At 47.4% G+C, this 27,145-nt stretch overlaps 2 protein-coding genes across 2 annotated transcripts in view; one reads left to right on the top strand and one right to left on the bottom strand.

Annotated features, from left to right (window-relative positions):
• The window catches only part of dars2 (aspartyl-tRNA synthetase 2, mitochondrial), a 121,708-nt gene extending 103,860 nt beyond the window's left edge, over nt 1-17,848 (bottom strand). Inside the window, exon 1 of the mRNA XM_072511684.1 lies at nt 17,528-17,848. Coding sequence (XP_072367785.1) covers nt 17,528-17,684 — 157 coding nt within the window. The 5' untranslated portion in view covers nt 17,685-17,848. The remainder of the gene's footprint in view (nt 1-17,527) is intronic.
• cenpl (centromere protein L) overlaps nt 17,844-27,145 on the top strand; it is a 28,960-nt gene continuing 19,658 nt past the window's right edge. Inside the window, exons 1-2 of the mRNA XM_072511685.1 lie at nt 17,844-18,415; nt 24,149-24,317. Coding sequence (XP_072367786.1) covers nt 24,156-24,317 — 162 coding nt within the window. The 5' untranslated portion in view covers nt 17,844-18,415; nt 24,149-24,155. The remainder of the gene's footprint in view (nt 18,416-24,148; nt 24,318-27,145) is intronic.

Consider the following 27,145-nt stretch of genomic DNA (forward strand, 5'->3'; position numbering starts at 1 on the left):
GGAAGGACCACCATTTTAACCGCCTGCACCCTGCCCGCCAATGACAGGGGCGCCATGTCCCACCTCCTAAAGTCCTCTTCCATCTGCTCTACCAGCCGTGCCAAGTTAAGCTTATGCAAGGTTCCCCAGTTCCTGGCCACCTGGATCCCTAAATACCGGAAATCCCTTGTTACCCTCCTCAACGGTAAATCGTCTATTCCCCTGCCCTGTTCCCCGGGGTGCATCACAAACAGTTCACTCTTCCCCATATTCAATTTATATCCTGAAAATTCTCCAAACTCCCTGAGTGTCTACATTATCTCAGGCATCCCTTCCACTGGGTCCGTGACATACAACAACAAATCATCCGCGTATAATGACACCCGATGCTCTTCTCCTCCTCTAAGTACCCCCCTCCACTTCCTAGAGCCCCTCAGCGCTATGGCCAGTGGCTCAATTGCCAACGCAAACAGTAACGGGGACAGGGGACATCCCTGTCTTGTACCCCTATATAGTCGGAAGTGGTCAGATCGTTGCCTATTTGTAATCACACTTGCCACCGGGGCCCTGTACAGGAGCTGAACCCATCTAATGAACCCCTCTCCAAATCCAAATCTCCTCAGTACTTCCCACAAGTAGTACCACTACACTCTATCAAATGCTTTCTCTGCATCCATCGCCACCACTATCTCCGCCTCCCCCTCCGGTGGGGGCATCATCATCACCCCCAGCAGCCTCCGTATATTAGCATTCAATTGCCTCCCTTTAACAAACCCCGTTTGATCATCATGCACCACCCCAGGGACACAGTCCTCTATCCTCGTCGCCATCACCTTGGCCTCTACGTTCAAGCGGGAAATAGGCCTGTATGACCCGCACTGCAGCGGGTCTTTGTCTCTTTTCAGGATCAGCGATATCGTCGCCTCCGACATCGTCGGGGGTAGTGTCCCCCTTTCCATAGCCTCATTAAAGGTTCTCGTCAGAAGTGGGGCCAGCAGGTCTACGTATTTCCTATAGAACTCCACCGGGAACCCATCCGGTCCCGGGGCCTTCCCTGCCTGCATGTTCCCAATTCCTTTTACCACCTCCTCCACCTCAATCTGCGCTCCCAGTCCTGTCATCTCCTGTTCCTCAACCTTCGGGAACTCCATCTGATCTAGGAAACGCATCATTCCCTCTTTCCCTTCCGGGGGTTGAGCCTTATATAGCCTCTCGTAAAATACCTTAAACACCCCGTTCACCCTCTGCGCTCCCCGTTCCATCTTTCCATCCTCGTCTCTAACCCCTCCGATCTCTCTCGCCGCCCCCCTCTTCCTAAGTTGTTGGGCCAGCAGCCGGCTCGCCTTCTCTCCATATTCATACTGCACTCCCTGTGCCTTCCTCCATTGTGCCTCCGCCTTACCCGTGGTCAACAAGTTAAAGTCCGTGTGCAATCTCAGTCTTTCCCTGTATAGCCCTTCACCTGGAGCCTCCGCATATTGCCTATCTACCCTCAAAATCTCCCTCAACAATCTCTCCCTTTCTTTACCCTCTTGTTTCCCCTTATGGGCCTTTATGGAAATCAGCTCCCCTCTAACCACCGCCTTCAGCGCCTCCCAGACCACTCCCACCTGGACCTCTCCGTCATCATTAATCTCCAGGTACCTTTCAATACATCCCCTCACCCTTACACATACCCCCTCGCCCGCCAACAGTCCCATATCTAATCTCCAGAGTGGGCGCTGTTCCTTTTCCTCTCCTACTTCCAGATCTACCCAATGTGGGGCATGATCTGAAATGGCTATAGCCGAATACTCCGTTCCTGCCACCTTCGGGATCAGCGCCATTCCCAGGACAAAGAAGTATATCCGGGAGTACACTTTGTGGGCATGGGAGAAGGAAAACTCTTTACTCCTTGGCCTAGTAAATCTCCAGGGATCCACTCCTCCCATCTGCTCCATAAAGCCCTTAAGCACCTTGGCAGCTGCCGGCCTCCTCCTGGTCCTAGATCTGGACCGGTCCAGCACTGGGTCCAGCACCGTGTTGAAGTCCCCCCTCATTACCAACTTTCCCATCTCCAGGCCTGGGATGCGCCCCAACATACACTTCATAAAGTTTGCGTCATCCCAGTTCGGGGCATATACATTCACCAGCACCACCGCCTCACCTTGCAATCTGCCACTCACCATCACGTATCTACCCCCACTGTCCGCTACTATGGTCTTCGCCTCAACAATACCCGTTTCCCCACCAGTATTGCCACCCCTCTATTTTTCGCATCCAAGCCCGAGTGGAATACCTGTCCCACCCATCCTTTTCTTAATCTGACCTGATCCGCCAGTTTCAGGTGCGTCTCCTGAAGCATGACCACGTCTGCCTTTAGCTTCTTTAGGTGCGCAAGTACCCTTGCCCTCTTAATTGGCCCATTCAACCCTCTCACGTGATCAACCGGGTTGGGGGGCTCTTTACCGCCCCCCCCCCCCCCCTTGTCGACTAGCCACCCCCTTTTTTAGACCAGCTCCTCACCCGGTTCCCACGCACCCGCTTATCCCCCCGACAGCGCCCTCCCGTCCCGACCATCCCATTCCGTAACAGCTCCCCCTTCCCCTTAGCAGCAGCAACCCAGTTAACCACCCCCCCCCCCGCTAGATCCCTCTCTAGCGTAGTTGCTCCCCCCATATTGCTTCCGGAAGTCAGCAAACTCTGGCTGACCTCGGCTTCCCCAGTTTATCGTTAGCCTCCCATCATGAGGCCCCCTCCTTCCTGCGCCTCCTTTTCCCGCCACAATTTCCATAGCGCGGGAACAAAGCCCGCGCTTCCCTCTCGGCCTCGCCCCTGATAGCGCAACTCCCTCTCTCCTTCCCCCTCCCCTTCCCCACCGGCACCCACATTTCTTCGTGTGTCCCCCCCCTTCGAGGGGAAAGAAAATTTTCCCCCATCTGATTCACAGTCCCTGGTCACCACCTCACTACTTCATTTCAAACACTCTTTCTCAATCTAGTCCAACTTCTCCTCTTCAATAAATGTCCACACCTCTTCTCGAAGTAGTGGTGTTTACCCTGGTGTGTAACCCACAGTCTTGCCGGCTGCAACATTCTGAACTTCACTTTCCTCTTGTGGAGCACCGCCTTGGCCCGATTGAAACTTGCCCTCCTTCTCGCCACCTCCGCACTCCAATCCTGATACACGCGGATCACCACGTTCTCCCACCTGCTGCTCCGTGTCTTTTTCGCCCATCTCAGGACCATCTCCCTGTCCTTGTAGCGGTGGAACCTCACCACTATTGCTCGAGGTATTTCTCACGAGGACACGATACGCTCCCTCCACTTCCAGGGGGCCCGTCGGGGCCTCAGCTCCCATTCAGGTATGGAGCATCGTGCTCACATACGCCCCAACGACCGCTCCCTCTGCCCCTTCGGGATGACCCAAGATTCTTAAGTTCTTCCTCCTCGAGCTATTTTCCAGGGTTTCCAGTCTCTCCATACACCTCTTATGCAGTGCCTCGTGCGTCTCCATCTTCACCACCAAGCCCTGTATCTCGTCCTCATTTTCGGCAGCTTTTGCCTTCACTCCACGGAGCTCCATCTCTTGGGTCTTCTGCGCCTCCTTTAACCCCTCAATCGCCTGCAGCATCGGCGCCAGCACCTCCTTCTTGAGCTCCTCCACACATCGCCGGAGGAACTCTTGCTGTTCCAGGCCCCATACCAACTGGCCACCCTCCGCCGCCATCTTGCTTCTCACCTCCCTTCTTTGCCGCTGCTCCAGAGGATCCTCCGCAATCTGGCCACTATTATCTCTTCTGTCCATTCACATCCGGGGGGACTCCCTTCTATGTCGCCTCACAGTGGGTTTAGCCTTCGAAAATTGCCGTTGGGGCTCCCGATAAGAGCCCAAAAGTCCGTTAAAACGGGAGGTGCCGAAACGTGCGACTTAGCTGGTCATCGCCGCACCCGGAAGTCCGCGACAACTGCCTACTCTTTACAAACCCTGTCTGATTCTCCCCAATCACCTGTGGATGGCACTCCTCCAACCTCAGCGCCAGCACTTTCACAAGAATCTCGGCATCCACATTTAGTAGGGATATTGCTGATACGACCCACATTCCACTGGGTCCTTAACCTTTTTTAACAACAGCAAAATAGATGCCTATCCCATCTTCTCTGGGAGTTCCCTCTTAGCCACCACATCCTCAAACATCTCCACCAACAGCAGCACCAGCCTATCCAAAAACCTTTTATAGAATTCCATCAGAAATCCACCTGGCCCCGGCACTTTAGCAATTTTCATCTTCCCTATCGCCATCCAAGCCCCCTCATTCCCCACTGGTTCCTCCAACTGGGTCTTCTCCTCCTCTCCTACTTTAGGACACTCCAGCCCCTCCACAAACTCCCTTATATCCGACTCAACCCTCGGAGGCTCCAACCTATACAACCTCTTATAGAACTATTTGAGGAGCTGCTCCGGCGCCACCACCAGACCCTTTGCCCCATCCCGAACCTGAATGGTCTCCTGGGCGGCCGACTGCTGGCGGAGCTGTCCCACCAGCAAGCGACTGGCCTTCACCCAAGCTCTTGCACCCCACCCTTCGCCAGCCTCAACTGGTGTACTGCTTTTCCTGTAGACAAAAGGTCGAACTGCGACTGACCCAAAGCTCCGGAGTGGAATCCTCCTTGTAGTTCCCATCAATCTCCAAGATTTCATCTACCAGTCGCTACCACTCCTCTCTTGTCTCCCTTTCCACCTGTGCATCATAAGAGATGATCTTGTCCCTTACCACTACCTTCAGTGGCTCACAAATCGACGGTGATACCTCCCCATTTTTATTGAACCCTACATAATCATCAATCACCTTTGCCATCCTCACACAAAAACTCTGATCCGCAAGCAGCCCCACATCCAACCTCCAAGCCAGCCTCTGTGCTGGCCTCTTCTCCAGGACCACATCCATCAAATGCGGAGCATGATTGAAATGACGATCGGCAAGTATTCAATCTTCCTCACTACGACCTTCCCATAATAAAGAAATCAATCCTCAAATACATATTATGCACTGGCGAAAAAAAAGAAATCTCTGCCCCCGGATGCAAGGACGGCCACGGTGCGTTCCTCCCATCTCCTTCATCAACGCTACCAACACCCTCACCCCTCCCACCACCAAACCCGAAGGGGTCAATGAGCGGCTTAGTTCGATCCATCTTCGGATGCAACACTGTATTTAAATCCCCACCTAAAATTAAATAATGCTTGTCCAGACTTGGTATGGCCTCAACATCCTCTTCATAAACCCAACATCATCCCAATTTGGGGCATAAACTCTAACCAACACCACCAACCTCCCCTCCAAAGCACCCGTTTCTATAAAGTCTCTGTCCATCTGATCTGCCACCACCTTCTCAATCTGAAACCTAACTCTCTTATCCACTAATACTGCTACCACCCCCGGGCCCTGCCATCAAAGCCCGAATGGAACACCTGACATCCAATCCTTCCGAAGCTGAAACTGGTCCTTCGCCTTCAAATGGGTCTCCTGCAACAGCACCACATCAGCTTTCAAGCTTTTCAAATGCGACAAGACTCTTGTCCGCTTCACTGGTCCACCCAAACCCGCATGTTCCACATTACCATTCGGACTGGGGGCCTCCCACCCCCCCTCCCCCTCTTAACAGCCATGACCATGGCCCCCGGCCCCGTCCCACAAGTGGGACCAAGTCCTACTTCTAGTCGCAGTCAGCCAGATATTCCTCCCCCTCACCTTCCCAGAAACCTCCCAACCACTTCCTCTCGAAACCGCTCCACTCTGCATACTCTTCTTGGGGTGGGAGATAGCGGCGAACGTTGTGCTAGGGGACCGGCAAATCATACACACATGCTCTGGTCTTGCCCTAAACATGTAAGCTTCTGGGTCTCCTTTTTCAGCACCATGGCAGGGACTCTGGGTGATCAGCTGTAGCCGTGGTCGTTAGTGCTGCAGATGGGGATTGTCATGGGAATGTCACTTTAAGAAATGTTTGTCTGCTCAAGTGGCTGCAGTGATGTCAGAGTGTGGGTGGAGCTGAGCTCTGGCTCTGCTTTTTAGTTTCGCTTTGAGGAAAAGCTTGGGTGTGTCTGTGTTTGTTGGTTTCGTTTTAGTGTTGGAGCTGAAGCCAGCCAAAGAAGGAGTAATTTCGATCTCACTGTCATCGAAAGACTATCTCTAGTTCATTTGGTGAATTCAGAGTGATAACTGCTCTCAGTAGAGAATTTAAACCTGATGTGCTTCTGTAAAAAGGATTTTTGCCTTATGATGTTAAAAGGAAAGTTTAAGGATTACTTAAGAGTGTTGTATTCTTTGGGAGTGTATTTGAATTGATGGTTGCTAAGATGTTCACTGTATGTTTTAAAAAGGTTAACTGAGTTCATAGAATAAACATTGTTTTGAATTAAAAATTACTTTAAAATTTCTGCTGCACCACACCTGTAGAGTGGGCCGTGTGCTCCCCATACCGCAATCTAGTAAAGGTCATGAGTCAGGTGAACTCCATGATACACTTTGGGATTCTCTAAACCCTAGCCCATGTCATGGGAATGTCACTTTAAGAAATGTTTGTCTGCTCAAGTGGTTGCAGGGATGTCAGAGTGTGGGTGGAGCTGAGCTCTGGCTCTGCTTTTTAGTTTCACTTTGAGGAAAAGCTTGGGTGTGTGAGAGTTTTTTTGGTTTCGTTTTAGTTTTGGAGACGCTGCAATCACAGCAAGATGTGTATGAATCTCTGCAAGCTTATGAATGTCCATTTGGTGATTTCAACATGGTAACTGTTCTCAGTAGTGAAGTTAAACCTGATGTCTTTCTGTATAAAGGGGTCGGTTGTCTTATGGATATTAAAGGGAAAGTTTAAGTATTACTTAGAATGTTGTATTCTTTGGGGGTTGTATTTGAATTGATGGGTGCTAAGATGTTCACTATGTTCTAAAAAGGTGAACTGAGTTCATAGAATAAACATTGTTTCGCTTTAAAAATTACTTTCAAAATTTCTGCTGCACCACACCTGTAGAGTGGGCCATGTGCTCCCCATACCACAATCTAGTAAAAGTCATGGGTCAGGTGATCTTCATGATATACTTTGGCGTTCTCAAAACCCTGGCCCATAACACCCATAACAGGATGAAGGCGGATTGCCTTGTTGATAGCCCGGAAGCAGGTTTTGCTCAGGCGGAGGTCCGCGGTACAGCCCAGTTCGTCGGCCTGGCTGCGTGATCTGATGGAAGTTTTGTATCTTGAGAAGGTCAAGTACACCATGAGGGGGTATGTGGAAGGGTTCTACTCAAGGTGGCAGCCTTTCATCTCCTTTTCAAGGAGTTAGTCACCTACAGTCGCTGGTGGGGGGAGGGGGTAGATGTGGGTGTTTTTTTTTTTTTTAAATGGAGTTTGCTATATGTTATTGTTTTACCTTGTATAATGAAAAACCTTTCTGAATAAAGATATTCCATCTCTACTGTTTAGTCCACAAATTTATTTTTCCAGCCTCAATCATTACCAGTTTTCTAATCTATTATAATTCTTGATTGCCGCAAAGAGAAAAGGTGCCCACACTCTGGATTCTTTCAAACACTGATACATAACAGCTTAATAATGCTTTTTAGGAAAGGAAACCTGCCCTCCTTACCTAGTCTGGCCTAGATATGACTCCGAACCCACTGTTAATGTGTTTGACCCTTAAATTCTTGCTGAAAAGGTTGTGCAAGCCACTCAGTTGTACCAAACTTCCACGAGGTCTACAAAAAAGAACAGACTGATCACCCAGGATCGACCAAGGCATCCGAAATAACAAAGGCAAACCCAACACCGAGGACCCTGCAAAGTCTTCCTTCCAAACATCTGGGGCTTGTACCTAAATTGGGTGATCTGTCTCATGGACTGGTCAAGCAACAGCTTGACATAGTCATACTCACAGAAACATACCGTACAATGTCCCAGACACTCATCACCATCTACCCAGGATATGTTGCTTCCACCGGCAGGACAGGCCCACCAGAGGGGTGGTTCAGTGATTTGGTTGGAAAGGAGTTGCCCTGGGAGTCCTGAACAACAACTCCGGATCCCACAAAATCTCATGGCATCAAGTCTAACAAGGTGAAGGTAGCCTCCTGCTAATTATCTTCAACCACCTCCATGGCAATGCCCCACCCACCTGCTTGGCCTCACCCCTCAACAGTCTACCCGTTGCTGATGCACCGGTCCATGTCAGTATTGGTAGAATTGACCACCGCATAGTCATGTAGAGACAAAGTTCCATCCTCACATTGAGTGTTCTGTGGCACTACACCATGCTAAATGGGATAGATGTTGAACAGAGCTAGCAACTTAAGATTGGGCATCCACGAGGCACTGTAGGCCATCAGCAACAGTAGGACTGTATTCAACTACAATCTGTAACTTAATGCCTGGGCATATCCCTCATTCCACCATTACCATCAAGCCAGGGGACCTTGTTTCAATGAAAAGTGCAGAAGAGCATGGAGGAGCAACACCAGGCATACCTAAAATGAGACTAGAACCTGGTGACGTTTTAACACAGGAAAACCTGCCTGCCAAAAAAGAGAAGCAGCATGTGGTAGACAGAACTAGGAAATCCAAAACTAGCAGATCTGATCAAAGCTCTGCAGTGGAACAACTAAACAGTGGTACAACTAAACAGAGGAGGAGGCTCCAAACATATCTCTCAATGATGACGAAGACCAGGACATCAGTACAAAAGGCATTAACAATCATCTTCAGCCAGATGTGTTGTGTGGATGGTCCACTCAGGACCCCAGAATGACAGAGTCAAAGATGTTTACAGCATGGAAACAGGCCCTTCGGCCCAGCTTGTCCATGCCGCCTAGTTTCTATCACTAAGCTAGTCCCACTTGCCTGCATTTGGCCCATATCCCTCTATACCCACCCTGCCCATGTAACTGAGTAACTGCTTTTTAAAGGTACTAATGTCTTGGTCTTCATCATCATTGAGAGATATTTTTGAAGCTATCAGTCAATCTTTTCCACTCCATGTGGTATCAAGAAATGACTGAAGGCATTGGATACTACGAAGGCTATGAGCCCTGACAACATTTCGGCTTGAGCACCAGTCAGAAGAAGGGAAGCAGGCAGGTAGTCAGGAAAGTCCCAGAGTTCATTTCACTCAAGAACTGTTTTTCTGTGTTGGAACAGTGAGAGTGACGGTTCCTCTAGGGAGTTCAGCCAGAGCTGCTGCAGTCGCAGACTTGACTCCAAGATGCTGTGTACTGCCTCCATAGTACCACGGTCAAAGATGTCACTGAATGGCTGCAGGGCATTCTGAAGGGGGAGGGTGAACAATCAAAGGTTATGGTTCACATTGGTACCAACAACATAGGTAGAAAGAGTCCTGCAACAAGAATTTAGGGAGCTAGGTAGAAGATTGAAAAGCAATACCTCAAAGGTTGTAATCACTGGATTACTCCTGGTGCTACATGCTAGTGGGTATAGGATTAGGAGGATAGAGTAGATGAATATGCCGTTGAAGAAATGGTGTAGGAGGGAAGGCTTTAGTGTCCTGGGTCAATTTCTGGGGAAGGTGGGTGCTATACAAGTCAGATGGGATGCACCCAAATCGGAATGGATCACACCGATTTTAATAGGATAGGATCTGGCCAAAGTGGACTGGGAGCAGCTTCTTGTCGGACAATCCACATCGGAGTAGCGGGAGTCATTCAAAAAGGAAATAGAGAGAGAACAAAGCCAACATGTTCCCACAAAGGTAAAGAGCGGGATCAAAAGATACAGAGAACCCTGGATGTCGAGGGTTATAAAGGATTGGATGAGAAAAAAGAAAGGCTTATGGCAGATGCAGGGGGCTAACAAAAGGGGTTTTTCAAAGTGTGGGCCGTGATCCGTGGGTGGGTCTCGGCGGGTGTCGGGAGGTCACAGAGGGATAAATCGCGGTTCTCCTACGGGGGTGCCAATCGTGGGAAAAGCGCCTAACAGCATCATTTTTATTGAGAATGGCGACCGCTGCTGCTGACGAATGTGATATAAAATAGTTAGTTTAAATATATTAGTTACAGTAATGTAGATGTAGGCCGGTCTAATTCTAGTGAGTTCACAGACAAAGGATTTCAGAAAGCATGGCTAGGAAGGGTGAGGGGTGTCTAGTTGAGGAGAAAAGGATGCTGGGTAACAAGAGGCCAGGGTTAAGGAATGAGAAGTGAGCCAATTAGGATGTATGGCCAGGTCAGGAGGGGTATAGGATGACCTATGGGAATCGTGTATGTGAAACTTGATGCCATTTGAATGTATTTGTCGAGATTCCTTTGTCTCTAATAGCACTCGATTCTGAAGACCCAGGAGGCAGCTTGTGTTCTGGGTTTTTGTGAAGCGAGTCAGACTTGCAAGTTGGTTTAAAATAAATAATACTATGCCTACAAATCCATCTAGAGTTTTATTGAGGCCAGACTGACGGGTAAAGAATTGAACATTTGTCATTTGGTGCCGGAAACCCGGGATTTCTCCAGATGGTTATCGACCAACTGCGAAATCAGAATTAGACTGATTTTGGACAAGGAAAGTGGAAACGGGCTCACAATGTATGTAGCTGGAAAATGACACACATTGGTTTTCCCCTCTTCTTATGGTCTGATTGGTCTGGTCACTCGCGGTTGGTACGGAAAGATCGTCTCGACGAAATCAAAGGTCAGTCTGGGGATTAGAAAGTTTAACTGATAGGATATCATAATTGATAGTTCGGTTTTGGGTTAGTTTTGGAACTGATGGGACCTCAGACAGGAGGGTTTAGTTCCAAGAGTGTGTGAGTGTTTTGATGAACTGATGGGACCTCAGAGGGGAGGGTTTAGTTCTAAGAGTGTGTGTGTTTTGATGAACTGATGTGACCACAGAAGGGTTCAGTTCCAAGAGTGTTTTTAAATCTATAGTTGATTAAGCTAAAATTGTATCCTTGGACTGTAGTAGCAAGAAATGCAGTATTGAGGACTAGTTAGAGATTATGGGGAAATGTTTGGATAAATTTCAAAACAAAAGAACATCCATAGAACTGGATGCTGCATGTTAGTTAAAGCAGAAGTCTCTCAAAGGGTTAACAGCAGCAGCCAAAGTTAACGACTACAGAGAGTGCTTCTCACACGGGCCTTCAGATAACAGGCAGCTTGTGGTGTAATTGGATACCTTTCTTTCGAGTCAGTGAAACTCCAGCAAAGTTTCAGCTTGTGGTGTAATTGGATACCTTTCTTTTGAGTCAGTGAAACTCCAGCAAAGTTACGTTTTGAATTAATTAAAGGAAACCAGTGGATTTCTCCACCTCTTTAATAAAAGTTAATTATTTTAGCAAGCAATTGATTGAAATTGCCAGAATCTTAAGTTTGAATTACTTGAAATAATGTTTATCTCATTTTATTTGTGAATTAATAGAAACTTAAAGAAACTCACTGACACCATTTTAAAAAGTGTAAATCTGGAGATGACAGTTGACTTTGCTCCGGTATAAATCAGCAAACATTTTTGTGAATGTAAGAAAAACTTGTTAAAAGAAAAATTGTTAAGATAAAGAATTAATTAAGTTGTAAAAGTTATACAAGTTTGTGTTAAGCAAATCGTAAATTCAGTTCCGAGTTGAGATCAGAGCTAAGCTTGCAGGTTGCCGTAATTCAATTTGAATTTTCAAACATTTTAAGTTTTAAAAGAACACTGTTAAAACCTTTTAAATAATTTTGCCAAGTAGCAAAAATTGCCATTGGTTATAAATAGGCAAAAAAAAAAGAGAGCCAAAGTATGAAAGCTAAAGAGTTAATTAGATTATGGAGACAATATTGTCAACATGAGGGGGATAAGATCATGTTATTAAGTTGGCAAGAAAATGCCCTTAAAATGGGGATTCCAATCAGTGAAAGGGGAAGCCAGAAAACTCTGGAGATCTTGAAAAAGGCATGTGCATTCAAAAAAACGTGCAAGTAAAGAGAGGGTGGACTCAAGTTTACAAAAAAGGGCTACGTAGTTCAATGGCCGGCCTTGTATTGACAGAAGGAGATGAGGACTTCGAAAATTGGACCAGGTCGGCTAGAGTTCCGACTGCACCAGTAGCATTGTCTGCACTAATTCCGGAACCACCAGGGTATCATAATTTAGATTCAAATCATGCCAGCCTCTCCAGCCCCTTCGGTTGATAGCTTGGGTCCTATTTTAGCATCTTTGCTGTCTGTTAGAGAAGGGGAGCTCTGTTCAACAAGCCCAGTTAGCTCTAGGACCCGATCTCGGACAATGAGAGAGGGGCCTGATCCTATCCAGAAACAATCACGCATACCACCTAGATCCCTTCAGACCGATATGGTAGGACAGAAAAGTATGAGAACAAAGAAAGAGGATGGGAATGGTTCTGAGGAGATGGAGCTCCCCCTAGTGGAAGGGAAGGACGTCGAAGTCTTTGAAGAGCCAGAGGAATCCGCTAGAGCGCCCCCTAGTGAGACTCTGAGACAGTTGCCGATTAGGAAAATACCAAACCCTGATGCTGTAACATCAGTTTGTGGTGACTACTGGATTGGACTGTAACTTGTTGGCCCGAGAATTACTGTGTATCTTCCAGCTACAGCTAGAGTGCGGAGACGAAGGGGTAACGGTTCAATCATGGAGGATGAGACAACAGTGCTATATTTCTATCACTCCCCAGTGGTGGACGTTAGACATTGAACATTCACTGCATCACGTTACCCTGGCCTATGACAGAACCGGACAAAACAGGGAGTTGGAGGACAAATACCGTCCGATAATTGGGACCGAATGACCAGTCAAGGTTACAGCCACAGTCACGGGAAAAGAAGGTACAGCAGATTTTGTTACAATACCACCACATTTATGGCCACAGTCAGCTTCTGTAGGCCCTCATATTACACGTCAGGTCCACGACCAGTACCATGCCAAGAATCTGGGGCCTATGGGAAGGGTAGGCAGTGGATACCAAACATCGCTGTCTATACAAAGCTGCTGATGCCTTACACGAGTGAAGGGGGGAATTTTACTCTCACCACCGAGGCACTCGAAGCCTTTCGGTGCCTGAAGCAGGCCTTGTTACAAGCACCGGCCCTCGGTAGGCCCTTGTACAACCGACCGTTCCAGATATACTGTTCTGGAAGGATGTTCAACAGCGGTACTCACCCAGCAACATGGGGACAAGCACCGGCCCGTAGCATATTACTCTTCGAAACTTGATCCAGTGGCGTTGGGCCACCCTGTTTGCACCCAGATCTTGGCAGCGATATACAATAGTTTGCAGGCTGCTGCCAATATAACTCTCCAACAGGATATTACGGCGTATAGCTCCCACTCGGTCATCGCACTACTGGGGCAACTGCAGACTCAGCATCTTAGCGCAGCTCGTCAGAATAGGTATGAAATATACCTTTTGAACAATCCACGTCTGACATTTAAATACTGTACCACTATCAATCCAGCCTGTTTTCTTAGCGGTCCCTCTGTCCATGAAGACGCACCTGGCCACGACTGTTTAGCCTTGATTCAGGAAACTACCACAATAAGGGACGATCTGAGTGATATTCCGTTAGAACAACCTGACATGATTATGTATGTTGATGGCAGTGCATTAATAAGCCCCACTGGCCGGAGGCTGTCCGGTTACGCAATCATAGATCAGGATGGTCTGATCCTAGAAGCGGCCGCTTTTCAGGCCCCTTTTTCAGCCCAACAAGCCAAACTTTTTGCCCTTACCCGTGCATGTATATTTGGGGTAGATCGTCGGGTAAATATTTACACTGACTGCCGATACGCCTTCGGGGTAGTTCATGACTTCGGACAGCTCTGGAAGAATAGGGGATTCCTTACCTCGGCCGGCACGGAAATATCCCACCGGGGTTCAGTTAATGACCTACTGCAGGCCCTCCTTATGCCCGCGCAGATTTCCGTCATTAAATGCGCTGCCCATACAAACGGTAAGACCCCAGTTGACATTGGTAATGAACAAGCAGATTGGGCAGCGTGGACAGCCGCGCAAATTCAGCAAGTGATGGTGCCTAAAATGTTAAGTCAGACTAAACGATCTGCTATAAAATAGGTCTGCTTCTGACAAGCCAATGTCAACCATCCAAGACGTCATAAGGTTACAGGAGGACGCTCCTGAGAGTGATAAACAAATGTGGAAACGGTTAGGTTGTACATATGATTCTGTTTCCTCTTTATGGACCACGCCAGCACATCAGACTTGTATGTCTGATGCACTGGCTTTATGGGTCATCGAATGTGTACACTTTGCAACTCATTGTGGGGCTCGGGGGACTAGTGATTTGTTGATGGACACTTGGTGGCACCCTAAAATGCAGGGGTTGGCCCAGAGTATCAGTAATCGGTGTTTGATTTGTCAGCAATATAACACTGGCAAAGGTACCCCTTGTGGTATGGGGCAAACCCCGTTGCCCAATGGTCCCTTTGAGACGCTCCAAATGGATTACATTGAGTTAGAAAGGTGTCAATGTTATAAATATGTTTTGGTCATTGTGGATGTGTTCAGCAGATGGGTCGAGGCGTATCCGACTACCGCTAATAAAGCTGCTACTGTGGTTAAAGTTCTGATGCGGGAAATCATTCCCTGGTACGGTATACTAGCTCAGTTAAGTTCTGATAACGGGCCTCATTTTATTGGACAGATTAACAAGGAGTTCTGCTCCCAGTGGGCATACGCCAAAAGTTACACTGTGCGTACAAACCGCAGGCGGCTGGGTTGGTTGAGAGACACAATCAGACCCTCAAAACTAAATTGGCTAAATTAAGAGCAGACACGGGACTGACATGGCTTAAGTTGCTCCCCGTTGCCCTCTTCCAGCTGCGGGACCGACCCGGCTCTCTCCTGCCGAGATCCTTTATGGCAGGCACCTTAGAACTCCCTGGAACCTGCATGTTCCCAGACTGGTTCAGTTTCACCATATGACTGAAGAAATGACCACCTATGTTCTAGCCCTCACTAAGGTCCTCAAGGAGCTCCATGGCCAGGTCCTTGCGGCTCACCCGTCACCATCCCCATTACATAGCTCGCTTTTAGTGCAGCCTGGTAGTTACGTCATGGTCAAAAATTGGACTCGGAAGGGGTCGGAGCCGTGATGGGAGGGGCCCTTCCAAGTTCTCCTTACCACCCCCACTGCAGTTAAAGTGGAGGGGCGGAGTGCTTGGGTCCACCTCCACCACTGTAAATTGGGTCCACCTCTACCACTGTAAAAAGGTTGGTTACTAACCTGCCTCCCTTCCCCAGCGCTGATTTACAGGTGTGAAGCATGATGGGGTGGCTACGCACCGCCTGTGTAATCTGTGGCCTCACCTCGCTTTGAGTGACATCGGCGACGGACATGGAAAAGGGAAATATCATCTACATCTGCAACCCCAACTAAACTACAAGGACATTTTGTTTATGCAGAGGTGATGTTCTTTGCTGCCCCCATATACGAGGACATGGTATCGACTCATGGAAGGTCATCAGGTTAACTGACAATGCAGGACTCATGAAGCAATTGCACCGGTCCCGGCGATGGGAAGGGAACATTACATGGACATTGCCTTGTTTTTGGAGTACATGTAAATTTGATTTTGGATGTGTTAAGATTGGTGCTATAAAGGTGAAATCAGACCGTCAGGAGAGGGCAGGAAGAGGTTGTGAGAGAGAGAGGGGGACTAGAGAAAGGACGGGGCATGTAAGGAGGGGAGTACAACTAGAACGTAGGTTATCAGGAGATTCATTTCGGGCCCAGACTGAGGAAAACCCATGTAGTATGAATCTCTTCTACCAGATTTACCACCGCTTGTATGGCCAGGGACAGGTTGTCTGCTACCCGAACCCTGCAGCAGTGTCTAGGTTACTTTCTGTTTCACCGCTTTGGGACACTCCTCAACCGGTGGGTGGTTCATTGTCAGCGTTCCGAGCCACCGCCCGAGCAAGTCACTCTTCCTTATGATCCGGGTTCAGCACCACCGGCTATTTGCCTTCCCCTGCCTCGGGATAATTCCCATTCACAGTATGATAGGCTGCAACGGTGAAGGGCGTACATACCTAGCCACTTCACTCCAAATAGGGACTCCCGGTCGTACGAGAATTGTTTCAGCAATGAGGGGTATGGCTGTTTGCTGGTAGAGGTGGAAACAAATATAACATATCTGTTCCCCACCTGTACAGACAGGAGGTGTCATATCACTCAGGCGTCTGGCCAATGCGTTTGTTACAACACCACCTGCGTTCCATTGAACGCCGGCCCCCAGCTCCTGTGTGGCTGGGCGAATGTCTCTCATATCACTGTTGGGACTAGGGCCTGCCGCATTGCTGGGAGGCCCGGATGGGCGTCCCAAAGCTGGATAAACTGGGCTACTGGGGGATCCCTACGCAACCGATATACTGATTGTGATGCTAGCCTGTACACGGAGCAAGGATACTTGAACATTTGTCACTGCCTTTTAAATGGAAATAAATGAGGGTGTGTGCAGGTCAGCACACCTTGCACGCACCTTTGATGCCCTCGATGTACCTATTTTTGCTGCAAATCAGAGAGAGCTTCTTCCATTTTCTAGCTGCAGGCAAGCAAGGCAAGAGGACCGTGAAGGTGAATCATTGTCTTACCAGTAAGAGACGGCCATAGGCAGAGTACCGGCTGGCCAAGATTTCACACTGAACCTGCTGCAAAGAGCTGCTCAGTAAAGTCCAGGACAGAGCAGTTCTAGTGTTAGCTCCAGGGCCGTTGATTAACAGTCTCCAAAAGAGAAACTTAACTCTGGAACAAAGCAGTATAAAGATGACTTCTAAAGGTATGATTTTGTTAATTGTGCCAATGCAAATAAGGATGCAAAGCACATATGTGTTATATGCAGGGAAGTACTGGCAAACAAGAGAAGTTTCAGATTTTGAAAGAGTAGTGGGTGCAAAATTCCTTTTGCGGTTGAGATCCCAGAGTCAGTTATTAATTTGCAACTGACTTCAAATATAAAGACTACGCTGCTGTATCTGACCTGTGATAGCACATTAAAAACACAGCAAAAGTCCATGCTGCTGTTGGCATTCTGGAGTTGCATCTCCCAGGAGTATCAAGTGCTGAGTCTGGCTGCCAGAAAATTGCCCTGACTGGAGTGAGATCATGAGGACGAAGCAGGCTCCCCTTTAGTATTAAAGGTAAGTGAACTGCAGGAAAACCACAACTGACCGCTCCGTGACCCAGCTGCGGAACTACCCCCCTCCCCCGCCAAAAGTCACTCACCACCCTGACTCGGAAATATATCAGCCGTTCCTTCGCTGTTTCCCCCAGTCAAAATCCTGGAACTGCCTCCTTAACAGCGCTGTGGTGGACCTACACTGCATGGACTACAAGAAGGTTCAAGGTGACAGCTCACCACCACCACCTTCTCAGGGACAATTAGAGATGGGCAGCAAATGCTGGCATGGCCAGCAAAGCCTACTTCCAGTGAACAATCAAACGATAAAAGAAAATAATGAATTGAAGGTGATGACTTCACGAAGATAGAGAAACAGGCGATCTACAAATGCAAGTGTGCTTTCAGGATATTAATCGCCGGCGACATGGGCCTCACCTGATGCTGGTCTGGCAGCTCTGAGGGGCCGGCTCGGTGGATAGCTCTGCAGAGGCTGGATCTGCTCGGCGTGGCGGGAGCTGCAAAGGGTCCTGAGTTCCAGCGAGCGGATGAAGACCCGGCCCAGGAGGCCCAGACCCAGGCCTGGCCTGGCCATGTCCCGAACAAGAACAAACTCTGGCTCCGGATCCTTTGAAGTCAACTGGGATCGGCCTTGTTCTCGCCTGGCCCGTCCTCTAACCTTTCACCCTGCCAACAGACCTAACCAATCGACTCCAATTCTGATATCCATTGTGCTGCCATTGGCTCTCGATTGCTCGGGTCGATTGACAGGCAGCGCGGTGCAGGACGGGAGGTCGATTTAAACCTGGCGGCAAAACGGCGGCGGCGCACAAATCCGAACAAGCGCGCGTCTCGCCCGGGGACCACCTCACCGCCCAGCGGAGCAGCCCGGCCCGGGGACCACCTCACCGCCCAGCGGCCCGGCCCGGGGACCACCTCACCGCCCAGCGGAGCAGCCCGGCCCGGGGACCACCTCACCGCCCAGCGGCCCGGCCCGGGGACCACCTCACCGCCCAGCGGAGCAGCCCGGCCCGGGGACCACCTCACCGCCCAGCGGCCCGGCCCGGGGACCACCTCACCGCCCAGCAGAGCAGCCCGGCCCGGGGACCACCTCACCGCCCAGCGGAGCAGCCCGGCCCGGGGACCACCTCACCGCCCAGCAGAGCAGCCCGTCCCGGGGACCACCTCACCGCCCAGCAGAGCAGCCCGGCCCGGGAACCACCTCTCCCCTAGCGGGCCCGGGAAGCGGACAGCCTCTCTTTCTTACCCGGGAACCTCGGGATGGCGGATTTCTGAATTAATCACCAGAGGGCCTCGGGGTAACTGGTGAGTTCCTGCACCAAGTGCCGCATTAAGAGGAGGTCCAGTCAGTCGAGTGTTACGGGAAGGCCGAGCGTCAGGCGATCCCAGTGTGCGAGAGAGAGGGAGCGAGATTCGGACACCATCCCATCTGACAGAATAAATAACTCAACCTGGCTGCCTTTTAAAGCCAGTAACCTTTTAAAGGGGAGCTGGGTAGAATTATTGATACATGGAATGCAACTAACAGATTTCAAGGACACAAGCAAACTTAGCAGGCACATGACAGATGAAATGTGAAGCGATTTATTTTGGTCGGGATAACATGGAGTCTAAATGGTGCCGATTTAAATAGAGTGCACAAACAATTGAGCCCGGGGTTGTATGTGCGCAAATCCCTGCAGTTGTTTTAAAAAGGACAATGAGCAAAAGGAAATGATCAGCTGATTGTCATCTAGAATGCACTGCCGTAAGGGATGGTGAAAGTAAATTGAATAATAAATTTCAACAGGGGTTGTATAGAGAAAGTGAAGATTTTCAAGAGTTGTGGGGAAAGAGAGTAGTTGGATCGCTCTTTCCACTCACTCTTACACATTCACTCTTTCCTTGAGCCTGCGGAGGCAACATTTGATTGCCGATGATGAAAGCATGCTCAAAGAAGAGGGGTTGAAGGAAAGATGGAGAGGTTCCAGGAGGGGCCAAGACAGCTGAAGGCTTGACTGCCGGTGGTTGGGTAAAGGTGGAGAAGGTCCGAGGCATGGAAGGTTCCGAAAGGTGAACATTTCTGAGTTGGTGGAGGTAACAGATTTAGGGAGGGGGTCAGCCATTAGTATTCCAGGAGCTGTTGCAAGACATCCAGCACAGGGGTGATGAGCGAGTCATTTTCACAATTATATTTGCATAAGTTGTCATGGAGTTACTCTAAAGTGGCCTTTAGGGTCTGGCTACTGTTGCCTTTTTCAATTTTGTTGCATCTGATGTGCTTGGCTTTTGTGGATGTTGAAGTTTTTATAATGCTCTAGTGAATAAGAATTTGGTTCCATTCACCTTCCTTGGATGAGACGCTGAGTGAATTCTGAGTAAAGTCGTCTCTGGAGTTTTGAAGAATAATGTGATTTTCTTGAAACCTCTAACACTTTGAAGGGTCTTGACTAGGTAGAAATTACTGAGATGTTTTCTCCTGATTGGGCAATATAGAACAAGAGTGCTCAGGATAAGGGGCCAATTATTAAGGAGTGAGATGGGGAGAAATGTCTTCACGCCAAGGTTGTGAATGCTCAATTGTTGAGTACATTTACAGAATGATTTTTGGTCTCTGGGGTTGTGAAAGGATATGGGAAGTGGAGTTGAGGCAGAAGATCTTCCTTGCTTGGGTCACTGGCTGTGTGCATTTTCTCTCCGTGTCTGCGTGGGTTTCCTCCGGGGGCTTTGGTTTCCCCTCAAGTCCCAAAAGATGTGCTTGTTAGGTGAATCAGACATTCTGAATTCTCCCTCCGTGTACCTGAAGAGGTGCTGCCGGAATGTGCCGACTAGGGGATTTTCACAGTAACTTAATTGCAGTGTTGATGAGAGTCTACTTGTGTCACTAATAAAGGTTTGTATTATTAAGATCAGCCACAATTCTCTTGAGGACCATATGGTCTACTCCTATTTCATATATTAAAGTGGTACAGGGGCCGGAATTATAAATATTTTTTTCCAGATTCTGTCGTAACTATTGTGGGTGCACAAGATTGAAGTCAGTACTTGTGTTTTGCCAGGTGGAGGGAATTTATTTTATTGTGTCACTTGTATTCACACCCAGGCCATGGCAGAGATGTGTACATAGAACAGCACAGTACAAGCCCTTCGACCCACTATGTTGTGCCGACCATTTATCCTAATCCAAGATCGACCTAACCTACACCCCTTCAATTTACTGCTGTCCATGTGCCTGTCCAAGAGTCGCTTAAAATGTCTCTAATGATTCAGACTCCATCACCTCTGCTGGCAGTGCATTCCATGCACCCACCACTCTCTGTACAGAACCTACCTCTGACATCTGCCCTATACCTTCTTCCAATCACCTTAAACTTATGTCCCCTCGTGACAGCCATTTCCGCCCTGGGGAAAAGTCTGGCTATCCATGCCTCTCATCACCTTGTACACCTTTATCAAGTCACCCCTCTTCCTTCGCTCCAGTGAGAAAAGCCCTAGCTTCCTCAACCTTTCTTCATAAGACATGCCCTCCAGTCCAGGCAGCATTCTGGTAAATCTCCTCTGTACCCTCACAAAAGCATCCACATCCTTCCTATAATGAGGTGACCAGAACTGGACACAATATCCAAGTGTGGTCTAACCTGGGTTTTATAAAGCTGCAGCAAAACCTCGCGGCTCTTAAACTCAATCCTCCTGTTAATGAAATCCAACGCACCATACACCTTCTTAATAACCCTATCAACCTGGGTGCAACTGTGAGGGATCTATGTATGTGGACCCCAAGATCTGCAACAGCCCTCAACATTATCTACAACTCCCCCAACCTTTGTCTGTATTGTTATGGTAGCCCTTGGTATGCATGGTCTTGGTTAGTGCCATTGAATATGTACAGGAAAATGTCTGGCAGGTCAAAATCTAATGCAGAGATCAATAATATTAACTGCCCCATTTAGTTCACAGTCTCTTGGTGATTGTGTGGTAGGGGTGTGGGAACTGGAGCAATAGGACAGAATGTGAAGCAACTGAGGAGGAACTAGAGAATAGGGCCAGTAAGAGCAGGCAGGGCGATATGGCAAAGCACAGCGGCACTGGTGGTCTGAAGTGCATTTGTTTCGATGTGAGAAGTATAATAGGTAAGGCAGATGAACATGGAGCTTGGATTAGTACTTGGAACTATAATGTTGTTGCCATTACAGAGACTTGGTTGAGGGAGGGACAGGATTGGCAGCTAAATGATCCAGGATTCAGATGTTTCAAGTGGGATATAAAAGGGGTGGAGGAGTTGCACTACTGATTGAGGAGAATATCACAGCTGGAGGACACCTCAGAGGGCGTATGGGTAGAGCTCAGGAATAGGAAGGGTGCAGTCACAATGTTGGGGGTTTACGAAAGGCTTCCTAATAGCCAGCGGGTTACGGAGGAACAAATGTGTAGGAAGATATTGGCAAGGTGTAAAAGCAATAAGATTGATGTGGTGGGTAATTTTAACTTCCCCTATATTGACTGCGTCTCACTGAGTGCTAGGGACTCGTATGCGGCAGAGTTTGTAAGGAGCATCTAGGAGGGCTTCTTGAATTAGTATGTAGATAGTCCAACTAGGGAAGTACTGGATCTGGTATTGGGGAATGGGCCTGGCCAGGTGGTCGAAGTTTCAGCAGGGGAGCATTTCGGGAACCGAGACCATAATTCAGCAGAACCAGAGGAAATGGGTGAGGTCCTGATTGAGTACTTTGCATCAGTATTCACCAAAGAGAAGGACTTGGTGGGTGATGAGTCTGTGGAAGGGTGTGTAGGTAGTTTGGGTCGCATCGAGATCAAAAAGGAGGTGGTGTTGGCGTCTGGAAAAACATTACGGTAGATTAAGTCCCCAGTGCCTGATGGATCTGCCCCAGAATGCTGAGGGAGGCAAGAGAGGAAATTGCTGGGACCTTGACAGAAATCTTTGTATCCTCACTGGCTACTGGTGAGGTCCCAGAGGACTGGAGAATATCTAATGTCCCTTTGTTTAAGAAGGGTAGCAAGGATAATCCAAATTACAGTCTGGTGAACCTCTAGTCAGTGGTAGGGAAATTATTGGAGAGGATTCTTCGATTCAGGATTACTCCCATTTGGAAGCAAATAGACATATTAGCGAGAGGCAGCATGGTTTTGTGAAGGGAGGTAGTGTCTCACTAACTTAATCAAGTTTTTCGAGGAAGTGACGAAGGTGATTATCAAGATAGGGCAGTGGATGTTGTCTACATGGTGAGTAAAGGCTTTGACAAGGTCCCTCATGGCAGACTGATACAGACAGTGAAGTCACAGAGGATCAGGGGTGAACTGGCAAGATGGATAAAGTACTGACTTGGTCATAGAAGACAGAGGGTAGCAGTAGAAGAGTTTTTTTCTGAATGGAGGGCTGTGACTAGTGGTGTTCTGCAGGGATCCGTGCTGGAACCTTTGCTGTTTATAGTATATATAAATTATTTGGAGGAAAATGTAACTGGTCTGATAAGTTTGCAGAAAACACAAAGGTTGGTGGAATTGTGGATAGTGATGACTGTCTGAGGATACAGCAGGATATAGATTGGTTGGAGACTTGGGCGGAGAGATGGAGTTTAATCCGGACAAATCTGAGGCGATGCATTTTGGAAGGTCTAATACAGGTGGAAAATATATAGTAAATGGCAGAACCCTTAAGATTATTGACAGCCCGAGGGATCTGGGTGTACAGGTCCACAGGTGACTTAAAGCGGCAATGCAGGTGGAGAAGGTAGTCCAGAAAGCGTACGCATGCTTGTTCATTAGCTGGGACATTAAGTATAAAAATTGGCAAGTCATGCTGCAGCATGAGAGAGCCTTAGTTTGGCCACACTTGGAATATAGTGTTCAATTTTGGTTGCCACACTACCAGAAGGATGTGGAGGCTTTGGACAGGGTACAGAAGAGGTTTACCAGGATGTTGCCTGGGGAAGTACTTATGAGAAGAGGTTGGATAAACCTGGTTTGTTCTCACTGGAATGACGGAGGTTGAGGGGTGATCTGAAAGAAGTCTACAAAATGGGGAGTGGCATGGACTGAGTGGATAGGCAGAAGCTTTTTCCCAGGGTGGAAGAGTCAATTACTAGGGGACATAGGTTTACAGTGCAAGGGGTAAAGTTTAGAGATGTGCAAGAGATGTTTTTTTACACATACGGTAGTCGGTGCCTGGAATTTGCTGCTGGAGGAGGTGGTAGAAGCAGGTACGGTAGTGACGTTTAAGGGGCATCTGTGCTGTCGTTTTCTTTGTTCTCCTGGGGGATAGTAATTTTTGATTGGCAGTTTGGGGATTTTAGATAGAGATATTACTATTTTGATATGACTAATGTATGGCAACACAAATCTTTTCTAAGATAAAAACAAGATGTTGGAAATACTCAGCAGGCCTGGCTGCATCTGTGGAGAAAGGAATGGTTGATTTATCAGGTTGATGGCAGTTTGCCAGACAAAGGGTCAATTGATCTGAAGTGTCAATGCTCAATTTTGCCAATATTCCCAGAACTTGATTCCATCCACCTTGGCTTGGGAAAGGGAACATGTGCATGATATTGTCCTTGCCTACAGCAGTTACATCTTCAGCAAGAACTGTCAGATATTCACTGGATTTAGAAATTGTACCCTGTTTCTCCCACCCTAACCCAGGAATGCTCGCAGCAATTGTGAAACCATTGGCAAAGCTTCTTGCTTTTGTTTAGGGCTGTCCTTCTGCTCTGCTGGTAACTGAACAAATGTCACCTCTTATTATATGACACTTCAGTTAAGCTCTGAATATTACAAGTTTTGTGCATGTTTTTTAAAAAAAGTGATCCTCTGAACAATGACAGAATAAATGCTACTTAAAATGTTAAATTGGAACATTGGGTATTTATTTAAAAGAAGTTTGAATTTCATTTAAAAATCATTTGTTAGCTGCACTTTCCACTCTCATCTGATATACCTCATGGTGATTAAGGGTTAGTAAGCAGCTCTGGGGATAGTTTCTGCTGACTCCAAAATATTGTATAAAATTATCTGTTTCACATTGATTTTTTTTTTTTGTTCCAGGTTTAATATGGAGCACGTGACATCTGCTGCCAGGGCAGAAATTAAACAGCGGGGTGTGTGTTTTGCAAATACAGATGCCACTCCAGCGGTTGTGAAGACAGGGAAGAGGCAAACACCATTTCGCCAGTCTTCAGCTATAAGGAAGATTCCTAGAACAGACTTGCCAGTAGTCAGTAAAACCAACAATCTTTATTTTTACTATAAGCAAAACATTTGTTGTTATATCCTGGCTGGTATGGATTTTAGCATAATGTCTGGAGAGAGGGAGAAAACCAGTCTTTTAATTTTATGCTTGGGAGTTGAAGAATTATATAGAAATTAGAGTGTGGAAATAGGCCATTTGGCCCAACCAAATTTGGTCTATATGTTCTACATGCATTGAAGTCCTAATCCTTTGTGTTAGACCTGTTCCCATATCTATTTATCACCTTCCATTCTCCAATTTAACCTCTTAAATGACATGATTTTTCCTTCACTCACCACCTTCTAGTGTATTCCAAAGTATCTCTGGTCTGTGTGTTCTTAATTTGTGCATTTAATGTTGTTGAATTTCTCCTTGTCCTAGATCTTTCAAACAATTGAAATGGTCAACTTGCCCTCTCCCGTCCCATCATAAATATCCACACCCCTCTTGCAAATCACCAAGCACATCCTAGTCACTTATTATCCTATCCTTACATTGGTTCCTAATTCTAATTGTGTTTAAATTTCATCATTACCTTGCTCCTCCCCAACTCTGTAACCTGCTTGACCTCCAAATGAATGGATAATAAATGCTGGTCTAGCTGGCGACACCCACATTCGTAAATGAATGTTTTAAAAATTGTTTCAATTTTGAAGAGACTGAGCGGGTGGAGGGTTCACATAGACAAACCTTTGAAGCTGATGGGGCAAATTTAAATAGGCTGTTTTTTAACACAAAAATCATACTGGAACCTTGGCTTTTTAAATGGAGGTAGAGTACTAAGGCAGTGGTATTATTCTGAACCCGTAAAAATCGCTGATTAGGCTTCAGCTGGGGTGTGTTCGATCTGGACAGCACATGATTAGGGGATGCAATAGAATGATGAAGAAGCTGAGATTGCTCTCCTTGGCGCAGAGAAGGTTGAGGTTTAATAGAGGCGTTAAAAATTGAAGGTTTTAATAGATTACATAGGGAAAAACTTTTGACTGGGGGTGACTGGTCAGTACCCAGAAATGCACATTTATAACTAACAAAACCAGAGGGGAGATGAGAAGAACTCTATTCAATGAATTATCATCTGGAATGCACTGCCTGAATGGATGGTGGAGCCGGATTCACTGGTTACTTTCAAAAGAGAATTGAATAGTTGTAATGTGTATATTTGAAAATAAATTTCTGTGACGACCAGGGGAGTGAGATAGGAGCAGTGAGTGGTCAATTTGGCTCATCAAGCCTGCTCTGTCATTCAGTTAGATCATCTACCTCAATACCACACGGTCTCCATATCCCTTGATGTCATTTGTTTCCAGAAATCTATTGATTTCTGACTTGGAACATATTCAATTATTGACCTTCCACAGCACTCTGGGGTAGAGATAGTTCTTTCAACGAGCTGGCAGAGGCATGATGAATAGCCTTCATCTGTGCTCTGATTCTGTTACCTAGCTTATCCCCACCCTGAATTCCCGATTCCTATGATCTCGCTCTCAATTTCATCCATCCCTCTCTCTATTGATACCCATGCTCTCATCCACCTGTGCCATGTGCCCTCCATAAACCTCAGACTCTCCAAGTCCCACTCAGTTCCCCTTAAGATTAAGTGATGAAATACTTTTACAATTGTTTCTAAATTACAATTGTGCACTCAGGAGATGTGATGCTATTATTTCTCAGGGGACCTTGAGTTCAACCTACCACATCAAAGTTACTAATTTACCTGATTCCAACCCTCTACCTGGCAACTGTGAGTCTGAACCAGACTGTTCACAGCCTTGGTGTCATATTTGGCCCAAGACGAGCTTCCAACCACATTATCACCAAGTCTACTTATTTTTACCTCCATAAAATCACCCGACTGCTATGCCCCAACTCATCTGCTGAAAATCTTATCCATGTCTTTGTTACTCTATACTTGGACTACTTTAACCTACTCCTGACCAGTCTCTCATCTGCCAGCCCTTATAAACTTGAGCTGATCCAAACATCTGCCGCCATACCCTAACTTGCACCCAGTCCCTTTCATCCATTGGCTCTTTGTTCGCTGGCTCCTAGTTGAACGACTCCTGGTTTTTAACTCCTCACCCCGTCCTCTCTCTAATCTCCTCCAGACCTATAGTCCAACCTTCTCAATAAAAACAAATTACTGCGAATGCTGGAATCTGAAACCAAAGAGAAAATGCTGGAAAATCTCAGCAGGTCTGGCAGCATCTGTAGGGAGAGAAAAGAGCTAACGTTTCGAGTCCAGATAACACTTTGTCAAAGCTAAAAGACAGAAAATGGGAAGTATTTATACTGTGGAGTGAGAATGAAAGATGAGTCATAGCCACAGAAACCCAGGGAAACCAGATGCTAATAGCCACAGAAACCAAGGGGAAAGAGTGCTAATGGCAGACCCCAGAGAGAACAAAAGGTGTGAAAGGCCAAACAGCAGAGAAACTAACACAGAGGGTAAACTGTGACAGATGTAGATGTGGGGGGAGGGGAAGGGGGAAGCAAAGGGGAGAAAGGGATAAGATGGGAGGGGATATATAAAGAAAGGCAAGAAAGCACAAAATGGTAAAGACAGTTAAAATGAAATGGGATGAAAACAAATAGGTCAAGATGGGGTAGAGCTAATCATCTGAAGTTGTTGAATTCGATGTTGAGACTGGAAGGCTGCAGCGTGCCTAACCGGAAGATATGTTCCTACAGTTTGCATTGAGCTTCACTGCAACATTGCAGCAGGCCAAGGACAGACATGGGAGCAGGGTCTTGTGTTAAAATGGCAAGCAACAGGAAGGTCAGGGTCCTGAATGCATACAGAATCCAACCTT

This window comes from Scyliorhinus torazame, chromosome 7 (genome assembly GCF_047496885.1).
Source record: "Scyliorhinus torazame isolate Kashiwa2021f chromosome 7, sScyTor2.1, whole genome shotgun sequence".
NCBI lineage: Eukaryota > Metazoa > Chordata > Chondrichthyes > Carcharhiniformes > Scyliorhinidae > Scyliorhinus > Scyliorhinus torazame.